Source organism: Primulina eburnea, chromosome 7 (genome assembly GCF_022965805.1).
Source record: "Primulina eburnea isolate SZY01 chromosome 7, ASM2296580v1, whole genome shotgun sequence".
NCBI lineage: Eukaryota > Viridiplantae > Streptophyta > Magnoliopsida > Lamiales > Gesneriaceae > Primulina > Primulina eburnea.
This window is the reverse complement of record NC_133107.1, coordinates 6839534-6857616: the sequence shown is the minus strand read 5'-3', so window position 1 is coordinate 6857616 and position 18083 is coordinate 6839534. Positions and strand designations below refer to the sequence as shown.

At 33.8% G+C, this 18083-nt stretch overlaps 1 protein-coding gene and 1 long non-coding RNA gene across 2 annotated transcripts; both read right to left on the bottom strand.

Annotated features, from left to right (window-relative positions):
• Nucleotides 1–2362: 2362 nt before the first annotated feature.
• On the bottom strand, nt 2363–4519 carry LOC140836077 (ras-related protein Rab7-like). The gene is made up of 8 exons (XM_073201487.1): nt 4283–4519; nt 4168–4194; nt 3947–4046; nt 3618–3764; nt 3413–3493; nt 3196–3341; nt 3029–3061; nt 2363–2555 (listed from the first exon to the last, which is right to left on the bottom strand). The coding sequence occupies exons 1-8, from the start codon at nt 4333–4335 to the stop codon at nt 2492–2494; spliced, it is 651 nt and encodes a 216-aa protein (XP_073057588.1). The 5' UTR covers nt 4336–4519; the 3' UTR covers nt 2363–2491.
• An 8842-nt stretch (nt 4520–13361) lies between these two features.
• On the bottom strand, nt 13362–14030 carry LOC140836076 (uncharacterized). Its single transcript, XR_012118970.1, has 3 exons — nt 13902–14030; nt 13726–13802; nt 13362–13500 (listed from the first exon to the last, which is right to left on the bottom strand). It is a non-coding gene; the product is annotated as an uncharacterized lncRNA (long non-coding RNA).
• Nucleotides 14031–18083: the final 4053 nt, after the last annotated feature.

Sequence of the window (18083 nt, the reverse complement as noted above, 5' to 3'; positions counted from 1 at the left end):
ATGTGTAGCTGTGACACTCGGGGTCGAAGAGGGCGGGCATGATATTGCACGGACAATGAGCAGCTCTTGACAGGTTTAGGCCAAAGTAACATGAATTAACCGATCTTATGTTACGCCCCGAGACCGGGGTTAGTCGACACCGGCGTTGTTTTACAACCACACAATTGAAAACAACAAGCTTCGTAGTACAATATAAACCAAAAACCAGTTTATTACTCATAATCGATCAAAAGATTGTCTTTACAACGTAGATTCTTAAAATAATAAAAATAATATGCGGAAGCTTTTACAACTTACTAAGCCAAAACTAAAATAAACTTCTTGAATCATCGTATTATCAGGTCCAAAACTGGTCTTGTTCATCTTCCTTGATTTTCTTTTCTGATTTATCTGGGGAGGGTAGAGTAAGGAGTGAGTATTTTGGGAAATACTCAGCAAGTGGGGGTCGTTCGAGCACTATAACAACATGCATAATTTCGAAAATCACATTACTTGCACTTGCATAACATAATTCACATCACATGCATAACATTAACCAGCACTGAGATTCGTCTACTTTCTATGGTTTACTGATATCAGTCCCTAATTTGTACTCCTCTAAGGGGGCGAGGCCGTATAGCGGTTATATCCCCCACCACATAAGGGTACGTCATGGTTGGGATTCCCACCCATATACAGTCGACTCCTCACAGTGCTCAAAACCGTATGACAAACACAAGAAAGGAGTAGAAGAAAAATGTGTACTCGATCGTATTTTCAAAAACGAATAAGATAATATGCATAACGAGATTTAATTTTTAAAACAAGTCCACTTATCTTAGACTGGAAGAAAACGTGAAGAACTCGGAAACCATAGAAGAATTATGCTTCGAAAACGCAACAGCACCTCTACCGAAAAATCAGCCATCTTGTAAAATTCACTGCGCCTTCCTGCACCGTCGGATCGGACTCAAAATTTTACAGTACGTTCACAAGTACGTTAAATAAATTATGAACGGTGAAGATCGGGTTTGGAAGTCGTTTAGGCCTGTTCATACAGAAAAACCGTAGGTATGCTGAATTCCCACCTAAAATATGAGCAGATTTCTTTCAAAGGCTATAAACGAAAAACTAACCGTTGGGTTTTGCTGAAATTTGGATATGTTATGCGAAACATATGTAAGAATATTCTGAACGATGGAGATTGGATTCCAAGCTCCCGAACAAGAGAAACGAATTTTTGAACTTGGACATGACTTTGATGACTCGTGCAGAAATTTGGAGAGAAATTTCGAAAATTTGCAGCAAAAACTCGAAAATTCATGTGTGAAATTTGAATGAGAGCTTCTCCTATTTATAGGGGTGAGGTGAAAATCTTATCATAATTCAATTGATACTATTTCCAAAATTTGGAGATGCTCCTTCCATAATTCGAGATAATCATTCCATAATATTTGATATGCTTCCTTGTTGAGAAAATCTACCTTGTATGTAATATTTCATTCCAAATTTTATTGATATCCAGCCTTATTTCGAAATTAATACACGATTTGTACTGAGTTTTGAATTTCATATATTTATTAGCTTGAAATTTCAATACCATGTATTATTTAATATTTTCGAATTTATTATAACTCGAAAATAAATTCTTATACATGTCTATATTTAATTAATTACATGCCCAAAAATCTGGGTTCTCACATCTTACACCGGAATGAGAGAGATTCCAACTACTGATATAGGTTTTATCTCAACTCGTTGATTCTTGGAACAAATCATCAACTTCACTCAGAAGGTTGCAAGAAGATCAAAGACCAAATATTGGTATGGGTTTTATCAATGTCTTCATCGATGAATCGGGTGAACCTAGTGTTCATGCAAGCAACGCAAAGACAAGTTTGAAGTCCGAATTTTGTGGAAGGCGTGCACTCACACACATTTGAAATAATCATCACTGCTAGCAGTTGGCAAGGACCTTTTTGGTTCATGGCCTCAGTCCTGAGAAGAGTTTCTATGAAGAGGCAAACATATTATTTGAAGGTGCCCTTTGCTTATTTTTTTCTAGATTAACAAGGTCGTTCTCCGTTTGAGTTTCAAGTGATAGATATAGATGCATTATGTCTCCTATAGTATTTTTGCAACATTCAGTAGACATTCCACTAAAACAAAAACGTTTTTTCGCAGCGTGTAAATCGGCTTTTTTTCCACAGCACGCATTAACCACCGCATAATTAAAAGCTGTTGAAAGCTGGAGGCTATCGACAGCACGCTATGCATGTCGCGAAAAATAACATCGATAGTAGTATGCTCATCGTGCTTTCTATAGGGTGCAACAATATTAACAACAAACACATGAGCGCACGCCCTTGAAAGTAGTTTCCACAGTGCGTTTTTAATATACGCCGGTGATTGCAGCATAAAATATTGTTGATTTTAAACAAACCATGAAAAGAATGACGAGTAAATATGGGAATTAGCTAGGAATGTAACTCATCCGATATTGCTGATGATCTCAACATGCACATCCTCCTCTTTGCTCCGTTCCAGAAATTGATTCTGGGATTCGCTGCAGATCACTACAAATACATGTATATAAAAAAGGATTTTTTTTAGTATACGAATTAATTTCTATTCCAAAATATTATCTTATTTTATGTGAAAATACAGAATTTTATAGAAATATTATCCTAGCATAATTACACATGAGATAAAATTTTATCATGTATATATTTAAATTTAGGTAACACGTTTTTTCCTGTCCATAACTTGTTCAATTTTGTACATAGTCCACTAAATTTTCAAAATTTGGTTTTGATACACTACCTTTCAGTTTTCGGCAGTTTTTGATAAATTGCTAATATTATAATGGAAAATATTGACATGACAACGAAAATTGTTGACGTGACTTCGAAAATTATTGACTAGTCAGATATCACATCAACAATTAGACCAAATTAAAATAACTGAAATTAAAAGTTAGTGTAGCAACATTTATAATTTTTTTAGTGAAATTAGAAATGATGATTCAATTGCTTATATATAAACTCACCAATGGGATGGGATTTCTTCATCAAGTTCCCATCTGAAACAAAAAAAAAATCAGAGCAAAGAGAATCGATGATAAGATCAAACAAGCTGCTAAAAGGGATCGATGCATATATTTTATTTTATTTTTTTCAAAAAAAAAACTAATTTCCATGAATTTTTGTTGACTACATATTCATCGATGGATCATTAGCAAGTGCAGCATTGGCTACACTAGTGAAAGCAGCATCTACATTGTAATCTTCCTTGGCCGACGTCTCGAAATATGGTATGTTCCCTTTGGAAATGCACCATTCTCTAGCTGTTTTCTCAGAGACCTGTGGAATTTATATTTATACCCAAGGGAACACGAAGAGTAGAAGTTCTTGAATAAGAAATCCACACTTACAACACGGCTGTTTCCACCGTCTACGTCGACTTTGTTACCGATTAGCACGAAGGGGAATGTCTCAGGGGAAGCAGGACCAATCTGCATGCATATTTTCATGTTAAAAAATCTTAATTAAATAGATATATAAAAGAATAAAACTGTTTGAATCAATGGATATTATACAAAAAACCATAAAAATCAGATTCAAGGCATTAGTGATCACCTGCTTGAGAAATTCTTTGTACCAATTTTGAAGTGTCTCAAATGTTTTGAGCACATTAACGTCGTACACGAGTATACAGCAATCTGCTCCTCTGTAGAACGAAACACCCAGGCTTCGGAAACGCTCTTGTCCCGCCGTGTCCCATATCTGTTCGGATCCCAAGCTTCAAACATAATTTCTTGGACGTACTAAACTCTCATTTTCAGAAATATAATATAAATAAAACTTCAAAACTTTTCATTTAATTGATAAATGGTCACTTGCTGGATCGATTGTCTTTATTTTCAAGATACATATGCGTAAAGCGAGTTCGAGGTTTGTTTACATACTTGCAACGTGACAAACTTTTCGTCGATCACCAGCTCTTTGGTGACAAAATCAGCACCAATTGTTGCTTTGTGGAGTTGATTGAATTTTTTCGATACATATCTGGTGCACAGTATTTGTTAAAAGACTACCAAAATATAAAATCCAAAGCTGATAATTTCTAGATATATATTCTTCAGAAATTTACTTCACAAAAAAATTTAAAATAACATATGAAGGATACTGGTTCATCAGAGATGTCTTTCCCACCCTGAAAATCGATCATGAAAATAAATAAATATATTATTCTTTAAAAAAAGAAAACATATTGAAAATAAAACGATTATTAAAAACCTTACCCACTGTCACCGAGGAGAATAATCTTGAGCAACCTTCTTTTTGGCATGGCCATAGTTTCTTCCCGCAGAAAATATGAACAAGAATACCAAACGGAAAGAAAAGGTAGCTTTAGTATATTCGTATTCTTTCACTAATTTCTATTTGATTATCGTTACGTATGATATTCTTTGTGTTAACAAATTATTATTATTATTTGTTATGAAAAGACTAAAATTCCTATTTCTTCATTTGTTGAGGAATCGTGCATCCCATTTCCCAGTCGATTATTCTTTCTTTATATATATATATATATCGCTGTCACCTAATTAATTAAGGGGTATTTTCTTTTCTTTTCTTTTTTTTTTTAAAAAACAGAAGGGCAAGCTTTCAAGTTACCTTTATTGAATGGATCAGTTTGTGAGTAAATGGACTTCACCCGTGTGATTAGAAGCACGAGTTAGCCAATTACGAACCTATCAGACCCTAACTAATTAAAGACGAGTTCAATCAAGTTCATAAATCTTTCGAGCTGGAGACAAATTTGGAGCAAAGCTCATGATCTGATAATCCCTAAATAAAAATTTGATGACTTGGGATTTCGAAGCTATGCAAACTTGCAGGGGACCGATGTGTTGCAGCTCAACGATACGAACCCAGCTCAAGAACCCTGGAAATTTAGCACAAAGAAGCTCAAAACATGCTGCTCATACTTCATACTTATGTGAGCACAGTTGAGATGTCAATCACTTATCGAATATGATGAAACATATCAAAATTATACATTCAATATATGAATCTCATCTCTCAGCAGTGCTCATGAAATTATTAACACTATTCCATATAATTTTATCGTCGCGAAGGATCACGACAAAAATTGTTACCATGAAATTAAGTTTAAACCAAAATACCACAGAACTTTCCCAATATAATGGACCATTTGGCATTGGCCTCTCCCCCAATTTAGTAGCTAGTTTTGATCGTGGTTATTGATTATATATCGTATTAATGTTTTTATTGATTACAGAGGTATCAAATTATTTGTTATTTTATATTTTTGAATTGTTAAAAATAATAATTTATATAATAATATTGACGATTCCCAAAATTACACTTGTTATAACGAATATATATATTACCAATTATTAATATTTCCAATCGGGACTTGATGAATCTTTGTTTGTTTTTTCCTCTTACATTGAATGAGATAAAGATTATGACTATACCTTTATCGTGACAAGCAGTTCTCGAGGGATTGTCGAAAAGGCTGGAAAGTAAAAGATTCAAGGTAAGACTCGTGCCAAGAATCAATAACCCGACATGTATACAGTCAAGATTTAGAAAATTCTAGCTAAGTTTGTACCTATAAAAAGTTTTTGAGTGGGAGTGATGTATCAAAATAATTTAAATTGGGCTATCAAATAAATAAATATATGTTTCAGAGAATACTCTTTCTTCATAAAAAATTATATCATAATTATAAAAGGGATAATTGTAAATTTTCGTGATACATCTTTGTCTATCTTTACGATTTTGGTTGTATGTATTATAAAATTTCAGCTTTAGTATACTATATTTGTATTTTTGTTATATTTTTAGTAATTTTCTCGATATTGTCTGATAAGACACCGACATAAAAGTGTTGGACTTATATAGGCCTATTGGGCTTTTTCTTTGAATGAGAAATTGGACAAGGCCTAGTAGATGGCAAGTGAGAAATGTCCCACATTGGAAAATGAATATAGCATTGTGAGTTTATATTGTGTTATACTTTATGGAGGTGTACCAATGATTGGTCAAGAGGCTCTCTCTCGCGCGCACAGGCGCAGGGAGGTGCAAATCATGGGCCCGATTTGCCAGTGGAAAAAAGGCTTGACTTGTGTGCAAACGTACAAGCGCGACCTGGGTGCGTCGAATGTCGGACCATCAACGCAAAATTTCCCACTTGGTATTTCAGCTGACCATTGATATTCCAAAAACTGAAATGTTTGGTGCCGAAAATGTAACCTTTGGTGCTCCAGCTGGGCTGTTCGTATGGAGCCGGAGTGTGCCTATATTTAGAGGCAACATAGTCCTTCAAACACATCCGAAGCTGCTCTTGTCTTCCTGTCTCGGCACCGGCTGCTGCTCTTCTATCGTTACTCTTTCTCGTGATAAGGTTCAGGTACTTTTTCGGTTCGCCGTCGTGGTGCCTTGTGCTACGGTACTACTGGTTTTCCGTTGTATTCTGGGAAACAGACGTCCACGTTCATCCCCGCAGCACGCACCGGAGGGGGCGAATCTGTTTTAAGGACACTGTATTTTCATACAGGCCTCCGTTTGATTTAATTTTTAAACTGACTTGCTGTTTTGTTTACCATACTGCTTCGCTTGTTTTGCACGTTACTTTAAGCATTGTGCTACCTTTTTGTTCGCAGTAATAGTTCAGTATTCTCGTGTTCCTTTCTGTTTGTGCATATACGTTTTGTATAACAAAAAGCTAATATAACGATCACGTATATGATGTCATATCAACAATTCCGATTAAAAAAATATCAACATTGCTAAAAAAAATACGGAATTAAAACCAAATTTGATAATATTATCGACCAAAATTGTAAAAAAATAAATAAACATGAAAAATCAGAAACTCTCCATAAGTATTCGGGACGCCTGAAAAATCCATGCCAATCGAGAAAACTGAATAATATATATGATATTTCGCTACAGTAGTTGGGAAGCCCAAAGTCAAGTTATATTTTTATTTGATTCTTTCTGTGAGGTGGGAAGCCATCTTCGCTATTTTTTAGTGTATACTGAGTAAATTATCGGGTTAATACAATAGTTTAAAAATTATTCTAGCCAAGTAAACCAAATTATATTGAGCAAGTTTTGTGCGACAAATTTGTCTAAGAAAATGTTAGTATGATAAATTGAACTATTAAATACTGATTAAATATTCACATACTCTACCAACTCATACGCATATGAAGTGTTATCATTTGGATTTTCAGAAAAAAAAGACATAATGATTTATAATCTCTTACTATTTATTAAGGCTGAGTAGGTTAGAGTAACTTCCTTGGTCTGTTTTTTAAAATACCTAAAATACCCTTCACCCCCACTCTCTACATTACTAATTATATATATTAATAAAGTGTTAAAAAATAAAAGCAAGTCACATGTAGTTTAGTGGATAAAGCCTATGTTTCTTAATCATGAGGTTGTAGGTTCAATTTTTGCTTGGGTCTTTTTTATTCTTTTTTAATTTATTTTTTAGTTCATATATCAAAATTATAATGTAGCCACTCATTATTTCTTATAAATATATTTTGATACTCATTTAAATATAATTCAAATCAATTATAAAAACATATCGTACAAGCACGCAACGCGTGCGTCGTTGTACTAGTAATAATAATAAACGTGTAGAGCACAGTATCACACCGTCTATTTATTAATATTCATCATTGCTCTTCGTCGATGGTCATCATTATTATAGTATTAGATTATGATACTTTATAAATTAATTTAATTTTGTACAACCAAATATGACATTACATAAATTTTTTGATTCGACCAAATTAAATTCATCAAACCATTACCAATTTGGGAAATTTTTTTCTTTGAGAATTTTGGTTGCACTACTGAAAGTGGTTATTAAAATAGTTATTTTAATGAAAGAAATTTAATTAGTTAATGATAGTTAATTAATGATGTACACAGGTTAACACACACACGTACTCGACCATTCATGTATCGAAGTCATCTTTTAGCTGAGTCGTAATAAATCTGTGTCTTAAAGGGGTAAAAAAGTGTATTTTCACGCAACACGCTTTCGCCTACCTATATTTTTTTTTTTACAAAAATTCTCATCTCCAATCTCACAAATCAATTTTGAAAAATGCATCTAAGATTTTATACAATAAAAAATATTATTATTTTATATCAAAAGTATTACTTTCAATGTAATTATAGATCGAGTCAATTCGTCTCACGAATATAGAGTCGTGAGATTCTCACAAGAGACATATTCTAATTTTTTAATTAATTAGTTGATAGATTTTCGATATCCGAATTCTTCTTATTTCTAGGGATCATCAATCGCAAAACATATACGAGTACTATATAATTTTTAATTCTCAAAGACAGCGTATTGGAATTACTATTTTACGTACTTTTATTGCTTCCTTTTTAAATTTTACTGGTACTATCAACCTTATGTAAGAACTGGATTTTTCTCAAACCTTGTAATTAAACATTTGCAAGAAAATGTTAAGAGCATAGGATTTTGATTCATGTATTAGAATGAGATATGCATATTGAAAAATATTTTTATATGAGAAATCCTTATTGTCAAGTTAATAATATATGCGCTTGTACAAGTATATATATTTTTGAAATTTGAGTAGGAAATATTGCAAGATTGAGAGATATCATACAAAGTATAGAGGAATTAATACATGGACATTGCTAATTTCGAAATTTTCTAGTTTTTTTTTTTTTTTTTTTTTTTGCATAAATATGACGGTGCCTAAATATTGGATCATATGCAAGCTTGAGCTAAAGGAATGGAAGCAAATCCTCCCCTCGCTTGCACCATATTTTCGACCAATCTAGGGTAAAAGATTAGGAAATAAAGAGCTCAAATTGCTAGCAAAATCATCAGCCATGGAAGAGAATATTTGGAGTCAAAATTGGGAGATTTTGGCACAATTTTAGGCATGATTTGAGTGCCTACTTTAGCCTCCTCCCCTCACCTATAAATAGGTCATCATCCCCACTCCTCAACACAGCCTAAATTTTGAAATCACTAGCGGCAGAATTCGAAAATTCCAACAGCATTCCCTAGCCGAAATATTGCTTGAAAATCGTCCAAAGTTAGGTTAGCAAGTGAGCCGAAGTGCCGCCCGAGTAAGGAGCAAGAAGGGATCCAAGCCAAGCATATGATGTTTAGATTTATTTACTTTTCGGTTTTAAACGCATGTTCCAAACTATTCTGAATTTTAAGCAGAGATAGCCTTTTTTGTATCTCTCTACAAACTATCAATTGAAATAAACTCTTTATTCAATTCTCCAAATTTGGTCCACTATTGAAGACAATGTTCATTTTCTAATTTGCAAAAGAAAACAATAAAAGATTTGGAGTTGAGACGAGTGGCCGGAAAGCATGGCGATCCGACTGAATCATGGCGGTGGTGAGTGGTGGAGGAAGAATCACGACCATGACTTGTTCTTCTCAAGAAATGGCCAAAACTTCATGATTACTAATCATGACTTATTATACTTAATTATTCTTAATCAATAATTAAGCAAATCATAATTGATTTTTAAATCACACAAAAACTCATGTGAGACGGTCTCGCGGATCAAATTCGTGGGCCGAATATCTTATTTGGGTCATTCATGAAAAATATTATTTTATATGCTAAGGATAGTACTTTTTATTGTGAATATCGGTAAGATTGACACGTCTCACAGATAAAGATTCGTGAAACTTTGGGCAAGAGTTGTTTGTGGCCCAAACATTCTCTGGGGAGAGAGAAAAATTGCTTGTGTTGTCAAATTTTTGGTGGACAAAATTATGAACAAAAGATTTGTGTTTTATCAACTTTTGATAAAATGTATTTAATAAACATGAAATTTCTAACTAGGATTCTCCTTGAATCATGATTCTATATTTTCATTATTTAAAAAGCTCTTATATGATATTTTTCACCTGTGAAAATACTATACATAATCGACTCTTAATAATACATTATATATATATATATATATATATCTTCATATATATGTTTGTGTGTGTGTGTATACATATATAAAATTAAATGATAATTATTTAATTACTTAATTCATTATTGATCAATTTATTAATTAATTCTTGAATATTATATGAGAATCTTATACTTAGTAAGAGCTTCTAGTAGCATTGTATGACTGCAATCATCGGATCATAGTAAGAGCGTCTAGTAGCAATGTCTAATGATCTCCTAGGTATCACTAATAGTGCAAGAACTTTAAGTTATCATTAGTGTAAAGTACAGTCATTTCAACTCATATGTTTCGATCGAATTTGTAACTATTGGTATATCGAGAGTTGTATATGAATTCAATAACGACGTGATATATCTTTGTGATTAATAGTGACATGATATGTGCAGCTAGGAAAACATATTTCAAAATGCACATATCTTACTCTGGTAAGAGATTTCTTGCCCTATTAAGTAATCAGATCACATAATATATCTTCCCCCGTAGTTTAGCGGTGAATCCCCGATTATAATACATTGATTCCGACATATTTCAAACTAATATGGACGCTAAGTTGATTTAACCCAAAAAAGATATTACTTTATTTGAAAATATCAGGATACGTCGAATCCGGATGCACAATGGCTATATTACCTGCATCATGAATAAGCGTTATAAGCACTGGGGAATATCCGGGAAAAAATCTTCTGACGCTCAAGTTAGCGACTGTTGGAAGAGATCGCAAAGATAAGAGAGCTTGAATAGCCAAATGAGAACTTATGAATCAAATGAGAGGAAGTGACACGCATTTAGGTTCAAGTAGAGTCTAGTAACCGTTTTCTTGTTGGGCATGGACTTAATTAATGGTGCCAATGATGAACTTTATTGAATATTAGGCCCGAATGTAGTGAGAAGCATTAATTTGGGCTACAACCCATCCTGTTCCCAAACAAGAATACTTGTATATTCGGATCTAATTTCAATTTTCAAAAATACAAGAAATCTTTTTAGAAAATTAGTTCTATGTTGATAAATTTTTCGATGGAGTATCTGTAATGTCTCGTATACTACGATAATTTAAATTAATTTTTTGCTATTTTGAAAAAAAGCAAAAACTTGTGTGAGACAGTCTCACGAGTCATATTTTTGAGACAGATATCTTATTTGGGTCATCCATGAAAAAATATTACTTTTTATACTAAGGCACCGTTTGGTTTATGTGTTGGTATAATTAAGGATATTTAGTAAGCTTTACAAGTAAAGTCAAAGTTTTGGATTATTATTGTAGATGGATAAGAATGTACTCTGTTTGGTATTCTTCTAAGTTCAATAATAGAATGGTAAAGACAATTGTGAATACCCAAAAAGCCCTTTCCTCTTTACTACAACTTATTACATTCGATGCTTTCGTTCCCCTGCTTAAATCGTTTTTCTCATCACACAGTACTGTACATACGGCTTCTTCTTTACGCCACACGCTTCTGTGTACAAACACAAGCATCTCCTCGGCTGAAAACGGTGAGTGAACACAATTATTTTGAACAGATTACTCTACTATGCTAATTGCTTGAAATGAGACCCAAAATTTCAGTTTAGTTTCAGTTTCCCTTTCTTCCTCGTCTTAGTCCGATTATATGTTACTGTCGTAATGTTGCATAATTTCATTACGCCCCGATCAATCGCCAACATACCATCACTCATAGCTGTAATTTGATACCGTATGTAACCTTTAAATTGTTTTGTTGTAAAACCTAATTATTGTTCTTGTACATAGGTAGATTTCTGAAGAAACTACTGATTTCATGTCTATATTAAGTTATGTTTAATTTTGTAGATGGTTTTTCTCTGTAATGTGAGTTAATGTGTTCAACTCTGTAGTGGTTATGGAGACAAAGCCTACTCCTGACTGTGAGTGTGACAATGGGTTGATGATATTACGTAAAGCTGGTGATCGATCCACTCGTCCGGGTGAATTTTACTACATATGACCGGCAGCTCTTAACCATCAAAACAAATTCATCTGGTATGACTAGTATCAAGGAAGTAAGGTCATACGGGAAAATAGCAAGTCAATGGAATATACTACTGGCTCTTGCAGTGGTACGAAGCAAACATGTCTCAATCAGAAAGTTCCCTCGACGGAGGAACATTCATTTAGTCAAGATTGTTACCCAAGAAAGAAAGAATCAATCACCCCCACAAAAGAATTTGTTGTACAGGCCACTGACGGCAAAGAAGCAACCGGAGACATTGACAAAATGGTCCCAAAGCCCATGACTATTTCATCAGTTGCTATTTGTTGCTGTTTCGGGTGCACATGTTGTTTCGTAAGTGTGTTCCTCTTTTTCTTACTGTTGTGTGTTATTTTGTCAAAGTAAGATAATTAAACATATTTGTACGATCTCTGCTACTTGTACATGTACGTTGTGTCATTCATTTTCAAGTAGAATGATGCAAGGTTAGTTACGACGATGAGTTGTTTGATTTCACATTTTGTATTTTCAAAACAATGCAAGCAGATCAGTGGGAATCCAATGACTTTGTAACATTATTTGTGCTACTTGTTTACTTCATCGAATTATCGTACAATGTTTGCATATATCATTACCGTCGCTGTCTATTGGTTGATTTCATAATTAACATATAGTACGAAATATTTGGTCTGTGTTGTGTTCAGGTGGTGGGTCATTTTTTAACTTCTCCACACCCAAACAATTGATACATGTATATAAGAGAATTGAATGCTTCTCCTCTTGATTTTGCACTGTATTTAATTTTTATCTTGTTCCAATAGAGATGGGACATTACAATTAATATTAGTTGTCAACTCAGCAATAATTTTGGGTTCCTAGTCTTTACAGCATGAATTTAAATGCATGACGTCTAACTAATAAGTTCGACAAAGGAAGCCAACAAATGGTGATTACGAGTAAAGACACTTACTTTGAACCATTTCCAAGTGTTGTTGGAGCAAGTCTCATCCACAGGAAGTGGTTTGACAAGTAGTAGGGGGTGGAGTTTCAGAATCGAACGGAGCACTTCGTGGAAATGAGAGCTCACTGTTTGCCCACTTCGTAAATAATCATGACCAATCACTCTAACTTTCTTGTGATGTGCTAGAATAGATAAAAACATTGCCACCTTCTCCTCGATACGAACATATCTGGAATCCACTACGCCACTCACATTTTTAACCAAATAACAAAGACGTGCAAATGCATTTCGATCCATTCTCAAATTCGAAACACACTGCACATCTCCTAATTCAATAATCCTATGTAGATGGTTGATTTGAGCAGATATTCTCCCAGTAACATTGTAAGTACGGTCTCTTGTACGGTATCTACGAGGCGACCGTGCTACAAACTTCGTAAAGAAACGTGTTAACAGCACTAAGAACATGAAGGACCTGCTCAAATGTTGGTGTACCGCTACAAATGTTGCGATGTGCCGATGTACTTGAGCCATGACAGAAAGATTTATGCCACAAGTTCAAACCATGAAAATTGGTCTACTTAAAAACACGAACACCATAGAAAAACTTATATCAACACAAATATATAATCTGTACAACAAAGAAATCCATAAGATTTAAGTAAATATACTAACCAAATGTAACGAAACCTACAGAAATACAAATAAATGAAGAAACTAGTTTCTTCATTCTTCCCGTCAAAAAAAGCTCAAACAAATTTATCAGATCAGGGTAAAAACGATGGATACGAAAGTAACTTACCCTTTCTAAGAAGATAGTGGACGGCTTCCAGTGTTGTGCTTACAGGAATGTGATGGATGCTGCATTCCCATTCATGGCTGCGGAAAGAAGATGAATGAGAATTGTCGGTAAATTTTCTAAATTAATGCTAGGGCAAGAAGGGTAAATCGGTAAAATGTATGTGTACTACAACTCACTGTAGATATTGATTACAGTTGTCTTGGCCTGCCTGTAGTATTAATAATGTCTCCCACACAGTTAATTGTAACGGGCCCATACACAAACACGCACACAGTGTCAGCGTACCAATCAAGGTATTAATTCAGAATTCAACACAAATTAGCCTCTTATACATGTTATCAAACGGTGTCTAAGAGTATTATTTTTATAGTGAATATCGGTAAGGTTGACATGTCTCACAAATAAATATTCGTGACACCGTCTCACAAGAGATCTATTCTTTGAAAAAATCATTTTAAAAATTATTTCAATTTCACAAGAAATCTATTTCAATGATAAAGAAAATGATTGTCGTAGATATGTAATATATGGTAGTATGTTTGGTTAGATTTTTAAGTGTAGGATAATTTTGAAATTTTTGATGAAAGGACAAAATTGTCCTTCTTTTTTTTTCTTCTTCCACTCTGGCACGGCGGTGGGGCAGTGCCGACGACGGCGGTGAGTCGGCGGTCCGGCGACGGCGATGGCGTTCCGATGAAGGTCCGACGACGGCTATGTGGTGCGGTCCGGCGTATGTCCGGCGGCGGCGGGGGTGGCGGTCCGGCGACGGCGGCAGAGGTCCGGCGAGGGCGGCGGTCCGGCGGCCGAGGTGGTTCAATAGCAGTGATGGAAGAAGGGTAAAATTGGAAAGTGGGTAGGGATAGAGGAGGGATTAATAATCCTACGGAGGAAGGAGGTATTATTTTATCACACGTAATACCACCTAATCACTCATAGGAAGGATTGAGCTGGTTTACTAAGAATCTGTCACGCCCCGAGCCGGGCCCGCGCCTGCGTGACTGCACAATGGGCCCCTATAGCAACTACTTCGTATTCGTCCTCGCTTTTACGAAAATGATTAACCCAAGTTGCTATAGAAGTCCATTGTAAGTCATTATAAACTCATTTTAAATCTTTGATTTTTTCGATGTGGGACAAGGGTATCACAATCACCCCTCCTTTAGAACGCGACGTCCTCGTCGCGGCCTGACCCCTCGATCCACCAGCACCGAGAATCTAGAGATGGCTCCTACAGGTTCAAGAGGTGGCTCCCGTCATGTAGCACTTTGTCCCGCAGGTTCAAGAGGTGGCTCCCATACACGTAGCACTTTGCCCCGCATAGCACTTATTTCCCGGTGTTCCATGCCGGTGACCGGCTCTGATACCATTCTGTCACGCCCCGAGCCCGGGCCCGCGCCTGCGTGACTGCACAATGGGCCCCTATAGCAACTACTTCATATTCGTCCTCGCTTTTACGAAAATGATTAACCCAAGTTGCTATAGAAGTCCATTGTAAGTCATTATAAACTCATTTTAAATCTTTGATTTTTTCTATGTGGGACAAAGGTATCACAGAATCGTACCAAACGCAAGATTAGATGTGATAAAATAATCTATCACACCTAATCATCCCAACCAAACGTTGCCTTGGTGTATACATCACTCACAGATTGATTGACCCGAGATTCGATAGATATTAAAATTTAATACAATTGACTATTGACTTTTTATTCAGATATTAGATTTAAAATGGACCCGATGCTAGCTGTCGCCCTATCTTAAATTTTCCAATTTTCTTCTTCTTGTTTTTTTTTTATTTAAAAAAATTGATATAATTAAACTTGGCATTTTTTAAAAAGTAATACTATATGGTTTCAAAAAAAAAGTAATACTATATTTTAAAGAGTAACACTAGATGTACATCTTGGTTTACATTTTTTCTTATCAATTACAAAATTATCTTTAGCTAATAAAATATTTAATTAATTCCATCGATAGTTTTGTATTTGGTAAAAAAAAATATAAGTTAATATAAGTTAAAATATACTACCTCTAGAATTTTCTATTCTAAAGTTACATCTAGTCACGCCTCGATAGTTGAAAATGTATGCAATATTTCTGCACTAAGAGTTCAAAATGTATCTGGACTGTAAATTTGCTATCTTCCTTGTTGAGAAAGCTGCGCCTTATATGTAATATTTCTTTCCAATCATATTGATACTCCTCCTTAATTTCTAATTTAATGTGTATATCTTGCACTAGATTTCGAATTTAAGTTATTTATTGGCTGAATTTTTTTAGTACTATGTATTATTCAATAATTTCAAAATTATTATTAATCACATAATTCGAAAATAATATCTTACAACTCCCAAAATATTTGGGTTTATCACAACATCTAGCATTTTTCGATTTTAAAAGACACATTTATAATTACCAAGATGAATACGTTTTAAGATTACGAAACTCATTATTTTCATAAAATAATTATATGAAATATGAAATTTGAAATTCTTTCTTAACGTCGGATGAGTGGCCGATGACTTAAAAACGAGGAAAAGTCAAGTACGTTTATTATTGGAGAAGTTTCCCGAAAGGAACACATACGTTTGAAACATTTGGACGAAGGCTCATCTTTATTAAGTCAAATGGTCGGGCAAGGGACCACGAAAATTCTATTCCATTATAAAACTTAAAATAAATTAATCATGATTTGCCTAAAATCTTTCCATATGTAAGTAAATAAATAAATTATTAATTTATGTTGATATTAACGTTTAGTGTGAAAGGTAAGGTATGAATTTATTACATGTTTTGTTTTATAAAACATTTAGTTCAAATTCTACAAATGATTAGAATTTTATATCATTATGAAATCCATATATGAATTCTTCATTTATATATTATTCATCTTTCGTCATCAATTCTTTCAAACCAATTGCAGAATAATACATATATTTTTTGACTCGTGAGAGAGATGACGATTTCGGAGATACAAACTTATAGTATTTGCAACAACATCTAGTTATAATTAGTGTGCAGTAAGATCTAGGGGTGGATTTTCGGTATACCGTGGCAAAAATATCGATATCAAAAATTCATACCGGTACCGATACCGAAATTCCGAAATTTTTCTATGGAAAAAATTCACACCAATACCATAATGATACCGAAAAAAAATTCGATATACCGAAAAAATGTGGTATACCTAAAAAAATGTCGGTACGGTATGATTATTTTTCGGTAATTTCGGTATTTTTCCCACCCCTAGTAAGATCCTTTCGCTCATATATCTCAATCAAATCTTTGGACATTGGTTCATTGAGACCCGAATATGAATCCAACAACTACATGTATATTCCAATCTGTCGATACTTATCCATATGTAACTAGAGAAACACGTTTATCTAAAACAAACAACTTGCTCCGGCCAGTGTTCTAAAAAGCTCGCTTAAGCTTGAAGCTCGACAAAAACGCTCTGTTTCGAAGAAAAGCGAAAAAAAGCGGTCAAACTGTAGTTTGACCGAATTAAGTGTAATTAAGCCGTTTAATTAAGTGTGCTTAAGCACAATTAATTGTATATATTTATTTTTAAATTTTTTTATTTTGAATGTGTGTCTTTTTATTTTAAAATAATAAATTAGGATTAGAATTTAGATGTTTATTTTTAATTTTAATTATGATTAAGTATGTCTAATAATGATTTGACAAATATTTAGTATTTTTTAATGTGGTCTAATTGCAAAAACAAATAAAGATTATAATTTTGAGATGTTTATGCTTTTATAAATAAGAGAATTAATGCATAAAACTTAAATTTATCATATTTATGTAAGATTTTTTCTATTTATTGGTTTGAGATAATTACAATTCCATTAAAGATAAAAAACGCTTTTTTACGCTTAAGCATGTGCTACTCTCGCTTAAACTTGAAAAGCTTGGAGTTGTAGTCATTAAAAATGCATTTCATGATTGTCAAGTATTGCGCAACCACATTTCAAAAGTATTATAACAATCCTAAGATCTTTATCAATGCGTAAGCATGTATATAAAGATAAAAAGTGTCATTATAATACTAATTTTCAAAATAAGAAATGTTTATAATAGATTATAAATTAAGACAGAAGTTGGTTTGCAGGACATTATAAAATAAGCCAAAGGTTGACTTGCCGAAGACCTATTCGAATTCTCATGGAAAATGAGTAAAATTACAAAATAAAAGACATTGCTAAAAGATGAAATATATATGAATAAAATTCAGTTTTTGTTATAGATAATTTCCTGTTGTAGATGGTTATTCATATTTAGTTAGATTTGAAATATAGTAATCAAAATAAATATGTGAAAATAATATCTTTAAATATTTGTGTTTGTAATTT

Coding starts and splice junctions, on each gene's coding strand:
- LOC140836077 (XM_073201487.1), bottom strand. CDS start 4,335: ATGGCCATGCCAAAAAGAAGGTTGCTCAAGATTATTCTCCTCGGTGAC. Junction 3,062..3,195: donor AATGATCCATCGATGAATAT/GTAGTCAACAAA, acceptor TTTTTGTTTCAG/ATGGGAACTTGATGAAGAAA. Junction 2,556..3,028: donor GAAGAAATCCCATCCCATTG/GTGAGTTTATAT, acceptor ATGTATTTGTAG/TGATCTGCAGCGAATCCCAG.